The following is an 18,893-nucleotide window of genomic DNA, read 5'->3' as shown; positions in this document are numbered from 1 at the left end:
CATGAGCCACCACGCCTGGCTGGAATTGCCAAACTTTTTGAAAGTGACTGCACCATTTTACAATCCCACCAACAATATATGTGCCTTCTAATTTCTCCATATCTTCACTAACACTTGTTATTGCCATTCTTTTTGATATTGCCATCCTAGTGAACGTAAAGTGGTATCTCATTGTGGTTTTGATTTCCATTTCCCTAATGACGAATGATGTTGAGCATCTTTTCATGTATTTATTGGCCATTTGTACATCTTCTCTGAAGAAATGTCGATTCAGAGCCTTTTCTTTTTTTTCTTTTGGAGACAGGGTCTCACTCTGTCACCCAAGCTACAGTGTAGTGATGCAATCACAGCTCACTGCAGCCTTGACCTATGGGGCTCAATCGATCCTCCTACCTTAGCCTCCCTAGTAGCTGGGACTACAGGCACATGCCGCCATACCCAGCTTATTTTTGTATTTTTTTTGTAGAAATGGGGCTTTGCCATGTTGCCCAGGCTGGTCTCAAACTCCAGGGCTCAAGTTATTGATTCTGCCACCTCAGCCTCCCAAAGTGCTGGGATAACAGGCATGAGTGAGCGTGGCCGGCCTGCTTTTTTTTGTTTGTTTGTTTTGAGACAGAGTCACCCAGGCTGGAGTGCGGTGGCGCAGTCTCGGCTCACAGCAAGCTCCACCTCCCAGGTTCATGCCATTCTCCTGCCTCAGCCTCCCGAGTAGCTGGGACTAAAAGCGCCCGCCACCATGCCCAGCTAATTTTTTGTACTTTTAGTAGAGACGGGGTTTCACCATGTTAGCCAGGATGGTCTCAATCTCCTGACTTCGTGACCCGCCCACCTCAGCCTCCCAAAGTGCTGGGATTACAGGTGTGAGCCACCTGGCCTGCTTATTTTTAAATTGTCTTCTTCTTATTGGGTTGTAAGAATTCCTTATAACAAGTCCCTTATCAGTTATATGATTTGCACATTTATTTTCTCATTCTGTGGATTATCTTTCTCTGCTGCTGCCAAAAGACAGTGAGCGCTCAAACCTCTCTTCTGTTTTTAAGGTAACAAGAATGTGGTAACCAGAGAGCACTTGGACCGTATGAAGAATAGCTGCATCGTTTGTAACATGGGACATTCCAATACAGAGATTGACGTGGTAAGATCAAGTGGCTCATTATTGGGGGCTTTTTTCTCTCCTTCACAAGAAACAAACTTTAAAATGAGAGAGCAGTGTCACAAGCCATCCTAAACATGAGTGTCCTGGCAGAGTTGTCCACATCTTTTCACTTACTAGCCCTATAGCCTGTATTTGTGGAGACTATAAAGTTTCTTCATCTCAATTTAATAATTTAAAATGATTGTCATCTATTCAAGCTCGATGACTGTTTACACTGTAAGCCTTATCTCTATGTTTAGGATTGAGAGCAAGATAAACTCAAAACTACAATGAATGATACAAACTCAAAGCTAAGTGATACAATGAATGTGAATCAGTATGGTAGTCAGTATTTTGGGGGTGTTTGGTTTTACCATAAAGATGAGATAAGTAGGTTGGTCCAAGGAAATAAGGGAGAGAAATCTATGGGCAGGGATGATTCTCTTGCTTAGGATTGACTGTGTGTATCAAATACTGTGGTTTCTTCTTTTATCCCTCTCTTTTACTGGGCGAGGTCACCCCTCACATGTTTTTCAAACTGTAGTATTGTGTCTGCAGGTGTCATAATCAATCCAGTGCCATTGTGTAGTAGCATGTATTCTTCAAACCTGGAAAATATATCACTTTGATTCTCTAATTTGGTTATATTCACCCTATAATTTTCCAATCCAAAATAGCACTTGGTACTAATAAGTTGCCCAAGTAATAGTTAATAGAAGTGTTTTTTCTTTCTTTTTTTTTTTTTTGAGACGGAGTCTCGCTCTGTTGTCCAGGCTGGATGGAGTGCAGTGGCACGGTCTTGGCTCACTGCAGCCTCTACCTCCTGGGTTCAAGTGATTCTCCTTTCTCAGCCTCCAGAGTAGCTGTGACTATAGGTGCCCACTACCATGCCTGGCTAATTTTTATGTTTTTAGTAGAGGCAGAGTTTCACCATATTGGATAGGCTGGTCTCAAACTCGTGACCTGTGATCTGCCCACCTCAGCCTCCCAAAGTGCTGGGATTATAGGTGTGAGCCACCTCACCCAGCCAAGTGTTGTTTATTTTCAGATTTACCAAAGTATCTCTCAGTGTGACTTTTACTCTGGTTTTAAATTTTTATGGCACACCTTTATTTCTCTCTGGGTAACTGGCTCAAGCAAAGCATGCTTTCATCTCCACTGAGGGCTGCTTTGATTGAGCTTCAGCATTACCAGGTAAGGACCAGCTGATGGACTGAGAGCTTATTGGATAATATTTATTATATATGGTTTCCCTTTTAAATTCTGTGCTCTGTTCTTCCATTATTAAAAGTAGTTGGCAGGGCCGGGCGCGGTGGCTCAAGCCAGTAATCCCAGCACTTTGGGAGGCCAAGACGGGCGGATCACGAGGTCAGGAGATCGAGACCATCCTGGCTATCACGGTGAAACCCTGTCTCTACTAAAAAAATGCAAAAAATCTAGCCGGGCGAGGTGGCGGGCGCCTGTAGTCCCAGCTACTCGGGAGGCTGAGGCAGGAGAATGGCGTGAACCCAGGAGGCGGAGCTTGCAGTGAGCTGAGATCCGGCCACTGCACTCCAGCCTGGGCGACAGAGCGAGACTCTGTCTCAAAAAAAAAAAAAAAATAGCTGGCAGAACAACCTACCAAAGCCTCTGTCTACCCTGGGGTGTCTGAGTGGTATGGCCTTATTACTCTCTCTTACCATGATATTTTGCTTACAATGAACAATTTAGTTGGTAGTTGGTTCTTTATTTTTCTTTTGCTTAAGTTCCATTTATGTGCCATACTGCCTCTTTGCTGAGTGATCAAGGATATTAGTATTTCTAAAACTATCCAGCAAATGATTCTCAGTTCCTGGATGACTTTGCTTCTAGAGCCCTCTAAGGGGAAAGGCCTAAAGGGGAGTATTGATGTCATGCCCTGGGCCCTAATGGGAAATCTTCAGAGGAAGGGAAGGGGAAGGAATTTTCCTGTGTAAACCCTCAAGAAACTCTGAAATAAAAATAACTCCTAATGCAGACCTATACCTTTTGTATTTTTACTTTATCTCATTTCATCTTTTTGACCACTCCATGAGGCATTATTCTTATTCTTAATTTTCAGTTGGGAAACTAAGAAGTTAACTGCCTTGTCAGGCATGTAATTGATTCAAAATGAAACCAGTGCACAGGCCGGACACGATGGCTCACACCTCTAATCCCAGCACTTTGGGAGGCTGAGGCAGGTTGATCACCTGCAATTCTCTTGCCTCAGCCTCCTGAGTAGCTGGGACTACAGGTGCTCACCACCATGCCTGGCTAATTTTTTGTGTTTTTAATAGAGTCAGAGTTGGCCAGGTGCAGTGGCTCACGCCTGTAATCCCAGCACTTTGGGAGGCCGAGACGGGCGGATCACAAGGTCAGAAGATCGAGACCATCCTGTGAATGGTGAAACCCCATCTCTACTAAAAATACAAAAAATCAGCCGGGCGTAGTGGCAGGCGCCTGTAGTCCCAGCTACTCAGGAGGCTGAGGCAGGAGAATGGCATGAACCCAGGAGGCGGAGCTTACAGTGAGCCAAGATCACGCCACTGCACTCCAGCCTGGGTAACAGAGCGAGACTCCATCTCAAAAAAAAAAAAAAAAATAGAGTCGGGGTTTCACCGTGTTGGCCAGGCTGGTCTCGATCTCCTGACCTTGTGATCCGCCAGCCTCGGCCTCCCAAAGTGCTGGGATTACAGGCATGAGCCACTGCACCCAGCTGACTTAGGTTTGGTTTTTTTTTTTTAATAAATTTTCTTCTTATAAATTTTTTTTTTTTTAATACTTTAAGTTCTAGGGTACATGTGCATAACATGCAGGTTTGTTACATATGTATACTTGTGCCATGTTGGTGTGCTGCACTCATCAAGTCGTCAGCACCCATCAACTCGTCATTTACATCAGGTATAACTCCCAATGCAATCCCTCCCCCCTTCCCATGATAGGCCCCGGTGTGTGATATTCCCCTTCCTAAGTCCAAGTGATCTCATTTTTCAGTTCCCACCTGTGAGTGAGAACATGCGGTATTTGGTTTTCTGTTCTTGCGATAGTTTGCTGAGAATGATGGTTTCCAGCTGCATCCATGTCCCTACAAAGGACACAAACTCAGCCTTTCTTATGGCTGCATAGTATTCCATGGTGTATATGTGCCACATTTTCTTAATCCAGTCTGTCACTGATGGACATTTGGGTTGATTCCAAGTCTTTGCTATTGTGAATAATGCTGCAGTAAACATACGTGTGCATATGTCTTTATAGCAGCATGATTTATAATCCTTTGGGTATATACCCAGTAATGGGATGGCTGGGTCATATGGTACTTCTAGTTCTAGATCCTTGAGGAATCGCCATACTGTTTTCCATAATGGTTGAACTAGTTTACAATCCCACCAACAGTGTAAAAGTGTTCCTATTTCTCCACATCCTCTCCAGCACCTGTTGTTTCCTGACTTTTTAATGATTGCCATTCTAACTGGTGTGAGATGGTATCTTATTGTGGTTTTGATTTGCATTTCTCTGATGGCCAGTGATGATGAGCATTTTTTCATGTGTCTGTTGGCTGTATGCACGTCTTCTTTTGAGAAATGTCTGTTCATATCCTTTGCCCACTTTTTGATGGGGTTGTTTTTTTCTTGTAAATTTGTTTGAGTTCTTTGTAGGTTCTGGATATTAGCCCTTTGTCAGATGAGTAGATTGCAAAAATTTTTTCCATTCTGTAGGTTGCCTGTTCACTCTGATGGTAGTTTCTTTTGCTGTGCAGAAGCTCTTTAGTTTAATTAGATCCCATTTGTCAATTTTGGCTTTTGTTGCCGTTGCTTTTGGTGTTTTAGACATGAAGTCCTTAGGGCCCATGCCTATGTCCTGAATGCTTAGGTTTTTAAAAATTACTCTGGAAGCCAGGTGTGGTGGCTCACGCCTGTAGTCCCCAGCTATTGAGGAGGCTGAGGTGGGAGGATTGCTTGAGCCTGGAAGTTAGAAGTCAACCTGGGCAACATGGTAACATCCTGTCTCTAAAAAGAAAATTACTCTGGCTTTTGTATAAAGAAAACATTCTGGAGCTTGACTAATGATAGGGATAACAGCAGGTTCTTTCAGTATTTCTGACTGTAGAAAGTGGTGGCTTGGATTACATGGGCAAGTGTTAGAGGTGATAAGAAGTGATAGGTTGTGACTAATGGAATTTGCTAAATGGATTGGATGCACAGTGTGAGAAAAAGAGGGAAATCGTTACCAGTCAGCTAAGTGAAACTGTAGGAGAATGATTTGGTAAGTATCCAGATATTTTTAGTAATCAAAATTTTTGAAGAGTTTTTTTTTCCTTTTTTGGTAGGAATTCATAGTTTTACCTAACCTTGAGATGTTGCCTGCTGCATATTTAGGAAGGAGCAGCTCATCAGAAGAGTTGATCATTTAGAAAGCTGCATTTTTTCTGAGAAATATGAATGCTGTGAATATTGAAGGACCTGGGAATAGGGATTGTGTTCTTCACTGCCTTTTGGCCATATCTTTCTTTTATATGTTTGCTTTCTCTTAAAAGCAGACCTGCAGCCAGGTGTGGTGGCTCACGCCTAGAATCCCAGCACCTTGGGAGGCCCAGGCGGGCGGATCATGAAGTCAGGAGTTTGAGACCAGCCTGACCAACATGGTGAAACACCATCTCTACTAAAAATACAAAAATTAGCCAGGCGTAGTGGCGTGTACCTGTAGTCCCAGCTACTCAGGAGGCTGAGGCAGGAGAATCACTTGAACCCGGGAGGCGGAGGTTGCAGTGAGCCGAGATAGCACCACTGCACTCCAGCCTGGGCGACACAGTGAGACTCCGTCTCAAAAAAAAGCAGACCTGCTTACCCACGTGCATCACATAGAAGGCCTGTGTAATTATAAGCTTCACAATTCAGGTGGTCAAACCATTAAGTACATAGGCTTTAAACATTTTTTCCAGCCAAAGAATGATTTAACCTGAGATTGTGCTTTACAGGACTAGAACCACAGTTGTTCTCCCTGAAAAAAAAAAAAAAAACAGATGTGCACTGTTCAGAATTATGTGAGACCAATTTGTGCAAGCATAATGAGTAGCCAGTTTATGGTGGGATGTACACCTGGTTTGGGAAGGTAGTCTGCACAGGAATCCCTTTTCCTGGTAGGTTGTTTAGTGATTATAGTTCCACAGCAAAGACAACTGGATGTTTTTGAGAGATTCTGTCAAGCTGTGCCAGCCATAAGATAGGAAACCCTTCTGCTCTTGAGGAATGTGACTGCTGACTAGGCCTTAATAGGCAGGTTATTGGAGCTTCCTGGACAGTGATAGAGATAAGTTAACCAAGTTTCTCTTCAAACCCCTTTTTAAACTTACTGTCAGACTTTCACCTATAACATAGCCATTCGAGTGCTCTAGTAAACTGTCTCTACTAAGCATTGGTTATTTTCTTATGTTCATAAGAAGTGTCCTTTCCTTGATTCTGCCGTATCTTTCTTCCCAAGGAATACTTCCTAGATGGGTTTTAGCTCTTTACTCCTAATCACCAAGATTGCTTGGCCTCTGGGAGATTAGGGGTGTGAAATACTAAGAACCTGAAATACTTAAAACTCCCGTCATCTCAATAAAAACTGCCATTGTCACCAAGAGTATCTCTTGACTCTTTGTGGTTATTACCCTCCATGGTACTAAGCTCTAAAGGCTAATGGATTCTACTTCGTATATCCTTAACTTCTCAAAATGGTCTGTTTGCTTAAATTCTTTTTTTTTTTTTTTTTTGAGACAGGGTCTCACTCTGTTACCGCCCAGACTGGAATACAGTGGCACAATCTCAGCTCACTGCAGACTCAACTTCCCAGGCGCAAGCATTGCTCCCACCTCAGCCTCCCGAGTAGCTGACATTGCAGGCACATGCCAACATGCCCAGCTAATTCTGTTTTTTTTTTTTTTTTTTTTGTAGAGACAAGGTCTCACTATGTTGCCCAAGCTGATGTTGAACTCCTGGGCTCAAGGGATCTTCCCACTTTGGCCTCCCAAAATGTGGGATTATAGGCGTGAACCACTGTGCCTTTCCCTTAAGTTTTTTTTAACCCTTATATTTACAGTATTTATTTATAACATTTATTTTTTAAAATTCCAATTTTAAAGTAATACTTGCTTAGTTTAAAAATGCAAACACTATAAATATGCTTAAAATAAGCAAAAACTTCCATAATTGATATTACACTATATTGTTCTGCAACTTGATTTTTTTCACTTAATAGTGAGTGGGCTGGGCATAGTGGCTCACGCCTGTAATCCTAGCCCTTTGGGAGGCCGAGGCAGGCAGATCACTTGAAGTCAGGGGTTCGAGACCAGACTGGCCAACATGGCGAAACCCCGTCTCTACTAAATACAAAAATTAGCCGGACATGGCCAGGCGCGGTGGCTCAAGCCTGTAATCCCAGCACTTTGGGAGGCCGAGACGGGCAGATCATGAGGTCAGGAGATCGAGACCATCCTGGCTAACACGGTGAAACCCCGTCTCTACTAAAAAATACAAAAAACTAGCCGGGTGAGGTGGCGGGCACCTGGGTCCCAGCTACTGGGGAGGCTGAGGCAGGAGAATGGCCTAAACCTGGGAGGTAGAGCTTGCAGTGAGCTGAGATCCGGCCACTGCACTCCAGCCTGGGCAACAGAGTGAGACTCCGTCTCAAAAAAAAAAAAAAATTAGCCGGACATGATGGCGTGTGCCTATAATCCCAGCTATTTGGGAGGCTAAGGCAGGAGAATAGCTTGAACCCAGGAGGCAGAGGTTGCAGTGAGCCAAGGTCATGCCATTGCACTCCAGCCTGGGTGACAGAGTGAGACTCCATCTCAAAAAAAAAAAAAAAAAAAGTATAGTGAATGGTTTTCATGTTAACACATATATATCTATCTTTTTTGTGGAGCTTCTTGCTGTAGTACGTTTTTTAAAAAGAGTTGTATAATATTCCACTATATGGAATTACCCTGATTTACTTAACCATTCCCTTGTTTGTTTACATTTTTCACTATTATAAATAAGGCTGGATTGAACATTCTTGTGCACTTATATTTCTGAACTTGAGAAAGTATTTTTATAGGATCGTGACCTAAACAAGTGAAACTGATTGGTCAAAGATTAGGTACATATAAAATTTTGCTAGCTGCTGCCAAATTGCCCTCTAGAAAGGTTGAACCGGCCGGGCGCGGTGGCTCAAGCCTATAATCCCAGCACTTTGGGAGGCCGAGACGGGCGGATCACGAGGTCAGGAGATCGAGACCATCCTGACTAACACAGTGAAACCCCGTCTCTACTAAAAAAATACAAAAAACTAGCCGGGTGAGGTGGCGGGCACCTGGGTCCCAGCTACTGGGGAGGCTGAGGCAGGAGAATGGCCTAAACCTGGGAGGTAGAGCTTGCAGTGAGCTGAGATCCGGCCACTGCACTCCAGCCTGGGCAACAGAGTGAGACTCCGTCTCAAAAAAAAAAAAAAATTAGCCGGACATGATGGCGTGTGCCTATAATCCCAGCTATTTGGGAGGCTAAGGCAGGAGAATAGCTTGAACCCAGGAGGCAGAGGTTGCAGTGAGCCAAGGTCATGCCATTGCACTCCAGCCTGGGTGACAGAGTGAGACTCCATCTCAAAAAAAAAAAAAAAAAAAGTATAGTGAATGGTTTTCATGTTAACACATATATATCTATCTTTTTTGTGGAGCTTCTTGCTGTAGTACGTTTTTTAAAAAGAGTTGTATAATATTCCACTATATGGAATTACCCTGATTTACTTAACCATTCCCTTGTTTGTTTACATTTTTCACTATTATAAATAAGGCTGGATTGAACATTCTTGTGCACTTATATTTCTGAACTTGAGAAAGTATTTTTATAGGATCGTGACCTAAACAAGTGAAACTGATTGGTCAAAGATTAGGTACATATAAAATTTTGCTAGCTGCTGCCAAATTGCCCTCTAGAAAGGTTGAACCGGCCGGGCGCGGTGGCTCAAGCCTGTAATCCCAGCACTTTGGGAGGCCGAGACGGGCGGATCACGAGGTCAGGAGATCGAGACCATCCTGACTAACACAGTGAAACCCCGTCTCTACTAAAAAAAATACAAAAAAACTAGCCGGGCGAGGTGGCGGGCGCCTGTAGTCCCAGCTACTCGGGAGGCTAAGGCAGGAGAATGGCGTGAACCCGGGAGGCGGAGCTTGCAGTGAGCTGAGATCCGGCCACTGCACTCCAGCCTGGGCGACAGAGCGAGACTCCGTCTCAAAAAAAAAAAAAAAAAAAAAAAAAAAAGAAAGGTTGAACCAATTTATGAAACTTGACATTTCAAGAAATTATATGTGTTTCCCATCTACCTAATAAATAAATGGTCCACACCATTAATATAGTTCTGAATGCACTGAAATATAACTGTATATGTCTTTTCCACTACATTGGTACTTCCTCATGGATAGGAACCATGAATTTCTAAACTTTAGCTTAGCATACCATTGTTTGCTTAAATAGACCTTGAAATACAAAAATGAAAAGAAGATATTGTCTTTGTCCATAAATGGTTCACAGCCCAGTAAAGGAATCCACAGTCTTATCTATATTCATGCTCTTTACTACAATGCCTAGAATATGGTATGTGCCCTGTAAATGAATCATTATTGTATAACTAAAAGCGTTTCTCTTTATTTGTCTGAAAACTATTTGGCAGAACTCCTTAATTTTATCAAATGAGCCAATGGGTAGTTTTGGAATATGAACTCACTTTCTATTTTAGGCATTGCCTATTGGAAGAAAGAAGGTGTTGTCTTAAGTCTACACCCCGTGGCTGTTATTTGATTGCTGCTGTTAAAAAACAAAATAACATTTTTTTCTCATTTTCTCTGAATATACAATATACAGAAATGGAAGGAGGGTGAGCCATTGGGAGCTTTACTCTACCATTAAGCATTTCTTTAAAGGCTACCTCACATTTGCACTTAGGTCACAAAGCTTCTGTAACTAGGGTGGACCACCATCATTGAAAAGGTGGAACCTGGGACCTTGGGATATGAAGGCAGAACCTTGGGCCCCAGCATGCTATGTTTAGGACATTTGGCCTCTTACTAAACCCACTCATCTGTGTTCTTCCTTTTTTTTCTGTGTTTCTTCAGCACTTATATATTCAGTTTGCACTGTATTAATTTGCACTTGTTTGCATGTTGCTTTGTAAGTACTTTAAGGGCATTTTTTTCCTCTCACATATGTATTGTTTTGTGTCCCCAGCTAAAGTAGAAGCTTTTTGAAGGCAGAAACCATGTCTTTGGTTTCTTTTGTATTTCCCATAGCACCTTTTACTGTGAGAGTGGGCACACAGTATATGTTGTGGAATGACATCCTGAGTGATCCCTCCCTGGCTGGGCCCCAGATTAAATTCCCTGAAATGGAACAGTCCTAACCAACACAGGACAGGTATTCTCCATCTGGCATGTTGGTTGCTCCTTTCAACCTGCTATTTGAAATGGCTCCCTTCAACATCTTTCTGTCCCCACAGTGGGGCTTGCTATGGCTAATGCTGTACTTGCTGTATGTGTTCCAGGCAAGTCTGCGGACACCAGAGCTGACCTGGGAGCGAGTGAGATCTCAAGTTGACCATGTGATATGGCCTGATGGCAAGAGGATAGTACTGCTGGCAGAGGTAAGGCTGAGACTGGCAAAAAATACTCCCCCACAACAGGAGAGACTGCAGTTCCCAGGTCCCCTCCTCCTCATGTTCTCGCATACTTTCAACTCCTCTGTTAAGCACAAGTTTGACTACTTTCCCAATGGATGTTACTTCTAATTGTGAAAGATCTTTTCATTCTGCAGTTAAGAAACTATTTTGGTTCCCCACTTTTCACCAATTATCCCGTCTCTCCATGTCAATCCACAGGTTGAGTCAGATAATGATTATTACTGTAGAAGGAATTCACAGATAGAACCAGTGCCACTTTAAGTGATGTGTGCAAAGAGATAATGTCATTTGTGGGATGCTTTAATCAGTAAGCACAAAGTAGATATTCCCGACTGTAACCAGGACTATTTTAGGCAAGCTCTGGGAATGTATGTTTTTACTGATAGATTCCCTGTTTTTGAATGTCCATTCCCTTGAATTGAGCCAGATGTGTAGTAGGTACCTACCTAGATATCAATTGCTCAATTGATATTTCCTCATCCTAGCTCCTAGCTCACATTGACACTTTTGACTTTCATTTTACTTGGCTTCCATGTCAATGTTTGACCCCTTTTCCTTTCTTAAAAGCTCCTCCTCCCTAGTCCTGGATTCCTGACAGTTATAATGATGCCTTCTATTCTTACCTTGAAGCTTTCTCTTCTTCAGAGAAAGATACCAAAATAATGAGGAGGATAATAATACTTTTCCCAATTTTGACTTTCAGTCTTTTTTCTTTCTTTTTTTATATTAAAGAACCTGAATATCAAAATGTAAAAGATACATGGTCTTTATCTAGGGGCCCATAAGTTAGGGGTTTTTAGTGTCCTTACTGTTCTCTTCATGTTTTCCTCACTTTATCTCATCTTCTCAGATACTTTAGGGCATTCGTAAAGGGACTGCACTATTTCTTCACAAGGAAGAAGTGTATATGAGGAGGAGATGGGCAGATTGCTAAATATGCATTAATAGCTTTGATGTCAGTCTGCTGACTTGATGACTTATTTCTAGCTGCCCTAAGAGGTCCCCACCTGGTAATTTTGGTGACAAAAGCAAGTACCATGGGTGTTTTGTGCTACGTGGTTGAGCAAAAAGGTGGTTAGGCTTCATAGGAAACAAAATAGGAAAGGGTGGCATTGGGGGCAGTTTCTAGTTCTTCTGCTATCCGAATCACCAACTCAAAATGCAGGGCTGACAAGGCTCTCTTTGAATTCAGGAGAACCAAACTGAAGGAGAAGCACAAAAATCATCACCGCTATGGTGAAACCCCGTCTCTACTAAAAAAAATAAATAAATAAAATAAAAAATACAAAAGTTAGCTGAGTATGGTGGTGCCCGCCTGTGATCCCAGCTACTCTGGAGGCTGAGGCAGGAGAATCGTTTGAACCCAGGAGGCAGAGGTTACAGTGAGTCAAGATCATGCCACTGAACTCCAGCCTGGGCAACAGAGGGAGACTCAATCTAATAAATCAATCAATCATCACAGCTTCCTAAGTCCAAAGATATCTCCCCTCACAACCTGGAGAGATTGTCCCTGGATTTGACTGATCATTGTTTATTTCAAGACAGTCTGTCAAAGGAATGCCGATCCTCAGGAGGATATTTTGCTGTAGAGAGTGGAAAATTACAGAGAAATATACTGATATTTGGCATAAGCCTCAGTGTCATATGACCATCTATATTCCTTTTCAAATAATTCCAGAAATCTTTTAGCTATTAGTTTCATCAGTTTTCCAGAATTTTAGTGGTTTCATTTAAATGTCAGTCAGTTCTTATATATTAAACAGCTGCTTTTTTTCCAGCAGTGTTAGTCGGGAAGTGTTTGGAAAATGGCGGTCATGCTTCTCTTCCCTCACTTCTCAAAGGCCAACAACTTTGTCCTAATCCATTTGTGTCTTCATCTTTGATCACTAGGGCCGCCTGCTGAACCTAAGCTGCTCCACAGTGCCTACATTTGTGCTCTCAATCACTGCTACTACTCAGGTAAGGGTTCCAGAGTGGGACAGCAGTAGTCTGGAGAGGGTTCTCAGACCTACCAGGTTTCACTTGCTTGGGTAGATTGCCATGAATGGCACATCAGCATCCATCTCTCTGCTTTTCTAGGCTCTTGCCTTGATAGAGCTTTACAATGCTCCTGAGGGTCGCTATAAGCAGGATGTCTACCTGTTGCCCAAGAAAATGGGTAAGTATTTACTCTTCCATCTCCATCCTTACCAAAGTAGTTCAGAGTCTGAGGCTAAAGGAAGTTTGGGGGCCTTAGCTTACTTAAGTATGGTGGGGGGAAGGTACCTTCATTTTGTAAAGTAGGAGTTAGGATTCCTAGGTCCCATTCCCAGTTGATTTATCCCATTTTCGACATGTGTTGCCCTAGCAAAGTGGTGACATTTTGCTGTGATTTATTTTACCTGCCTGTGAATTTTAAGGATTTTTTTTTTCTCTTAAAGTATCTTTATGTGCGAATCTCAAAGAAAAAAAAATCTTCCCTTAAAAGAGAAGAATTATCTCCTACCTTGTGACATCTGACTTATTCCAATTCTAGACTGCCAAATAGCCCCTACCAGCCTTTTCTCAGATGACACAAGACTTTCTTTTTTTTTCTTTTTCTTTTTTTTTTTTTTTTTTTGAGACGGAGTCTCGCTCTGTCGCCCAGGCTGGAGTGCAGTGGCTGGATCTCAGCTCACTGCAAGCTCCGCCTTCCGGGTTCACGACATTCTCCTGCCTCAGCCTCCCGAGTAGCTGGGACTATAGGCGCCCACCACGTCGCCCGGCTAGTTTTTTGTATTTTTTAGTAGAGACGGGGTTTCACAGTGTTAGCCAGGATGGTCTCGATCTCCTGACCTCGTGATCCACCCGTCTCGGCCTCCCAAAGTGCTGGGATTACAGGCTTGAGCCACCGCGCCCGGCCTACACAAGACTTTCTTACTATGCTTTCCAACACCAATCCCAATACTTCAGGCCAAAGGAGAGATGTGGAATAGGAGCTATTCAGTTACGTGGGTGTTTTGTATAAGAGAAACATTAACCTGTCTTAAATTTTTAAAGAGCCTGCCTCAAGCACCTGAACTGATACAGTGTGTTTATAAACTCCTCAGGCAAAGATCAGGTAATAAATCAGCTTCTGGTTTTGTTTTGCCTTAGCACTAGGTATATAACAACTTAAAAGTTTATATATTTTCCCTTTAGTAGACACTTTAGAAGAATATAAAAGCAACAGCACAGTCCATATTCTGATGGAATATGTAATGAAGTTGGGAGACCAAACAAATACACAGGAAATGACATAAGATTATGAATAAGTACTGTGTAGTCAGATAATAGAATGTGAACAGAAACCCGTAAGAATTAAGAGTACTAAAAGCAAAGCGAACAGTTCATTTATCCCATTTATCCTGTGAGAGTATCCTTCTTAGTTTTTCCATTCAAGTTTCCCCAGGCATTAATTGTTTTAAATGACCCAACTTATGGACTCCAAGGCAAAACTAAAGTTGGAGCTTCCCATTATTTAGTTCCCATATTATCCTGTTGCGTCTTTTAAATTTTGATGCCTGTTGTTTCTTTCATCTCTCCCGTACTTTTCTGGAAGGCAGGGTTCAAAGCTGAAAGAGTTAGTAAAGATAAATTGTTAAGGCTTTGGAAGGCACTAGGCTTGAAGCTGAAGGCAGCTGTTCCTTAGAATTGAGGACTAGTGAGCAAAGGTTGAACATTCTTCATTCAGCTCCAGGAATTAGAAGGTGTCTTTGAACTTTTTGAGGCCTAGCTTGGGGACAACAGCCATCAGATAAAAGGCATGAATGCTTATACCAGGGCTTCTGTGGTCTGTTCCAGATGAGTATGTGGCCAGCCTACACCTGCCTACCTTTGATGCCCACTTGACAGAGCTGACAGATGAACAGGCCAAGTATCTGGGACTCAACAAGAATGGGCCCTTCAAGCCTAATTACTACAGGTGCCTTGGGCTCCCCAGAAATCAGGGACACCTGGGCAGTGATGAGCTTCGTGCACTGGAATTGGTCTTTACATCCCCAACCACATACACTTACATGAACTCAGAAAAATGAACCCACTTCCCCTCACTGCCACCCTCAAAAGACTCTTCAAGGCATTAAATAGTGTTCCCCTTCCTGAATTTGCCTTTTGGAGACAGAGAGGTGGAGTTTGGGTAAGTGGCTATTTGCCTCATTAAATAAAGTTCCCCTTCCTTAATTCCTTTCCCCATTTCATCTTGTTGCCATGATTTTTATCTCTCTATGGAGAAATACTGGCCTTTTTCAATGATGTGAAAAGGAGACACAGTTATCTCCTGTCACTGTACACTCCAGGAAAGTCTCTGCCTCCTGTTACACCTTTAGGCAGGCTCTTCATGTCCCAGCATCCCCATTAGCTGATAACATCACAGTCTCATCTTTCTTTTTCCCTCCAGGTATTAAGTTCCTGTAACTCAAACCAGAAGTTTTAAGGAATAGAACTCCAAGCCTTTTCTCCACTACTATACAAGAAAGAATTCAGCAAGCTGCTTCTCCAATCAAAGCTGCCTGCCGTGCTCACCCTGTGTGTTAGGTTATTTATTTATTAAAATCAAGAATCCTGTGCCTGTAGCATTGGCCCAGAGTGTGGTTACTGCCCTGAGGGCCATGAGAGCCACAGAGGACGGGCTGAGGAAGGAAAGAAATGGGGTCACTGCTCCCAGTGCATCATTTGCATCATTCCCCATTGACTGAATCCTCAGCAGTGGCCATTTTTCCTCTTGTCCAGGCTCACGAGTTAGTCCAGAGATTCCATACTCCCCGTTCCCTGGAGTTTTCTGGAATAAATTTTCATCACCTGCTTTTCCCAGCTTTGGCCCTTCCCCAGGTGAGGCCGTTGGGAATTAACATGGCCAGTGTTTCAGGCAAGATTGGATTCCCAGTCTTGACCATCACTATCACTGCCTTCTTTATATAAAGGCTAATAAGGAAGGAGTGTTATTTATGGCTTTGCCAAGCTACATCAAGAACTCAGCTGTGCTGTGCCTACCAGGGGTCTCCTTTCTTACCCAGGACTCCTTTCTTCTCCTTGAATATTTATGTCCATTTTAACACTTGCTGGTTGCAAGAGGGATGTGCCTCCATTATTTCCTCCACAGTTTTGGTATTTGTTAGACATTTGTTTTACTGTCTTTCTAATCCAGCCAACCTCTGCTCAGGAAGTGGGGCCAGCTCCACTGGGACCCATAGTTTTACTTCCTTGTCATTTAATTGGATATTTTCCAAGGAAGCTCCTCCAGATTGATACTATCTCAGAAAAGGAGAGCTTGTTGTGAAGCACTGCTTCCTGAAACTTCCTGCTATTGCCTAAAGCTACATCTGAAACTGAGTAGGGAAAGGCATACTTTTCCAGGGACTTAGGGGTATAGGCTTTGGAAATGGGACTGGTCTTTCAGATTCAGAGCTTGATACCCTAACGAAGCAGAGTATATTTATTTGTTTCCCAGGGAGGTCATTGCAGCTTGACTGGCTGAGGGATACGGAGATGAAATTGTAAACTGTACCCAGATTATCACAGCTAATTTGACTAGTTTGAACCTCGTCAGACATTCATTCCTTTGACAATTGCCATGGATGAAACTGAGATCTGCAATCTGATCTGTGGTCTTCTGTGCTGGCATATCTTTTATAACTCTTCCATTTGAGGATTCTGTATTTCAGAGGCAGTTTCTTGAGTAACTCCAGTGCTGCAAAAAGAATTAGTAATGTGTTGTGGGCAGCGTGACATTTTATGTCCCACCCAAAAAATTGGATTCCTTTTGGAGACTGATCCGTTGGTCTCAAGGGTTTCATTGGGACCAGACTGGTTCTAAGAGTTAGTCTGGAGTGGCCCTAGGAAACTTGAATTAAATAAGCCTCTTCCCCTTATCGATCCTATTTAACACTCTCAGGTTTGTTTGTTTCCCACTTTTTTCCTACGCTGATCTGCCTCAAAGTCTCAAGACCAAGGTGGCTCAAGGAAACACCAGACCACCCATGACCACTATAACCTTCCCATCCTGATTCTCTTCTACCTCCACCCTCACCAACTTCTCTTGGTCTTCACATACACTCTCAGAGCTAGTCTGAAAGTGACCTTACTTTTGGAAGTGGGAAGTGGAACTTTGGTAAATGACTATTTGCCTCATTAAATAGTATACAGATTCAGCCGATAGACTACAGTTCTTCACAGGCCATATGTCTCAGCAAGTACTGGTTATATTCTTTTTTATAAGGAAGATCATAAATGCTAAAAATCCCACTAAGACATTCAGTTCTTCCTTTTGCCTACCTAGTCCTGATTTTTGTATTAATTGGGTCCCTTTAGCAAGAGATTCAGATCTTTGTACCTTACCTTATATCCAGAGCAGATTCCATTTGGCAGATATATGGTCTCTAGCCTATTGTATTCTTAGACCAAAAATCATAACCTGCTGTTTCTCAGGAAAGCCTTGCTCTCTGGAGCTTACTATGTGCTGGTACTTAAGGAGTGCATTCTGCCTTGCTATAGTGAAGAGACCCACTCCAAATAAAAAAGGAGCCACACTGGGCTTCTGGTTTAGGTTGCCAGTGTTGCTGCCCATGATGGGTTATTTGCCTCTGAGTTTCAGATGACCTCTCTTCTTTGTAGGAACATTGTGCTATCAACATTAAGAAGAAAGAACCACAAGCCTCCTAAGTATTTGGGTTCTATCTTAGGGTTGAAATCGGTCATTATTCCCTCTACCCTTGGAATCAGAGCAATGTGTCTTCTTTCCTCCAACCTCTTACCTTAGATGCATCCTTGTTATCTGGAAGCATGGGAAAGAAGGCTAATTATCTCTTTGTATGTGGCTCCAGTCTGTGAGGATACATACCATTTTCTCTACAATGAATCTGTGCTAATATTTTGCCGCCGCCTTTTCTTTTCCCCCTTAGAAACAGGGTTTCACTATGTTGCCCGGGCTAGTCTCAAAATCCTGGGCTCAAGCAATCCTCCTGCCTCAGCTTCCGGTGTAGCTGGAACCACAGGTGTGTGCTACCGTGCCTGGCACTTTTTTGCCTTCTTAATGGAGATATTCAGTTTTCTTTTTTTCATTTAAACAAAGAAAAAAAATATATCTACTGTACCTTCCCTCTGCTCTCCTCCCTCCCTATCCTACTTGCCCATATGAGCACGGCTCCCCATGGCCACATACTCTTGCAAAGCTTTTTTGCTGCTTCGCTTTTCTCTGAACAGATCTGATATTGCTGCTCCTGTGGTTTTCTCAAAATTAACTTTGCCATGGTTTTAAAAAAAGGAATCAAAATGCATTGTTGCATTAAGCTTTTTCAATAAAGGAAAATTACGGAAGGAAAATAGGCAACACCAGCAAATTATATGTGGACAGGTTCTAAACTATATATATACACATATATATATCTCTATATATATACGTAATCATCTAGTTCTGTCATCTTACTGAAAGGAATAAAACTTCTAAGGATCATCATTTCTGAGAAGTTCTTGGAAATCTTTATGTCTAAGTGATTGTATTAGATCAGCAATAATGACTATGTAATCTCAAAAAACAAATAAAATATTCTTAACATGGACTCTTAAGGGTATTTCTTGTTTCTGTGAACTAGGAATTCAGAGATGAGCGAGATCTCTGGGCAACAAACTAGAGATCCTGCTGTAGGGCAAGGATGTGAAAATATTACCAATGGGCATGTTTGAATGACCTTAGCTTTGTTAATAAATATGCTGTTCCCCTCCTACCTGCCAGCACACACGTGCATCCTGGCTGTGTGTGTAAAGAACCTGCCTTCTCAGAACTACCACCCTGGGGAGTTGAGGACTGTAGGCTTAAGGCAGAGAAACTAAACCATAGTTCTAGGTCCCTGATTCCCTTTTAGTTGAAAAGCGCAGGAAATCAGCATCCCCCAGTTTGGGACCAAAAGACCCTGATAACTAGGACCTGATTATATCCAGCCAAAGGGAAGAAAGAAGCGCATCAGGCAGAGATTTGTCTCTAAATCAAGTTGCCTGACATAATCAACCAAAGGATGAATCCAATTGCCTATTCTTTCTCAACTGCCAGTAGGGTAACCATCTTTGGGTAGCTTTCTGA

The 18,893-nt window shown here is 42.6% G+C and overlaps 1 protein-coding gene across 6 annotated transcripts in view; it reads left to right on the top strand.

Annotated features, from left to right (window-relative positions):
- The window catches only part of AHCYL2 (adenosylhomocysteinase like 2), a 217,336-nt gene extending 198,961 nt beyond the window's left edge, over positions 1-18,375 (top strand). For all 6 annotated transcript variants that reach the window (XM_033194896.1, XM_033194895.1, XM_033194899.1 and 3 more), the window contains 6 exons: positions 1,041-1,135; positions 10,688-10,786; positions 12,713-12,781; positions 12,902-12,980; positions 14,624-14,744; positions 15,219-18,375. In XM_033194896.1, coding sequence (XP_033050787.1) covers positions 1,041-1,135; positions 10,688-10,786; positions 12,713-12,781; positions 12,902-12,980; positions 14,624-14,744; positions 15,219-15,225 — 470 coding nt within the window. In that variant the 3' untranslated portion in view covers positions 15,226-18,375. The remainder of the gene's footprint in view (positions 1-1,040; positions 1,136-10,687; positions 10,787-12,712; positions 12,782-12,901; positions 12,981-14,623; positions 14,745-15,218) is intronic.
- The last annotated feature ends 518 nt before the right edge of the window (positions 18,376-18,893 follow it).

The sequence above is a fragment of the Trachypithecus francoisi genome, unplaced genomic scaffold (genome assembly GCF_009764315.1).
Source record: "Trachypithecus francoisi isolate TF-2019V2 unplaced genomic scaffold, Tfra_2.0 Lachesis_group4, whole genome shotgun sequence".
Taxonomy (NCBI): Eukaryota; Metazoa; Chordata; class Mammalia; order Primates; family Cercopithecidae; genus Trachypithecus; species Trachypithecus francoisi.
This window is presented reverse-complemented; position numbering and strand designations above follow the sequence as displayed.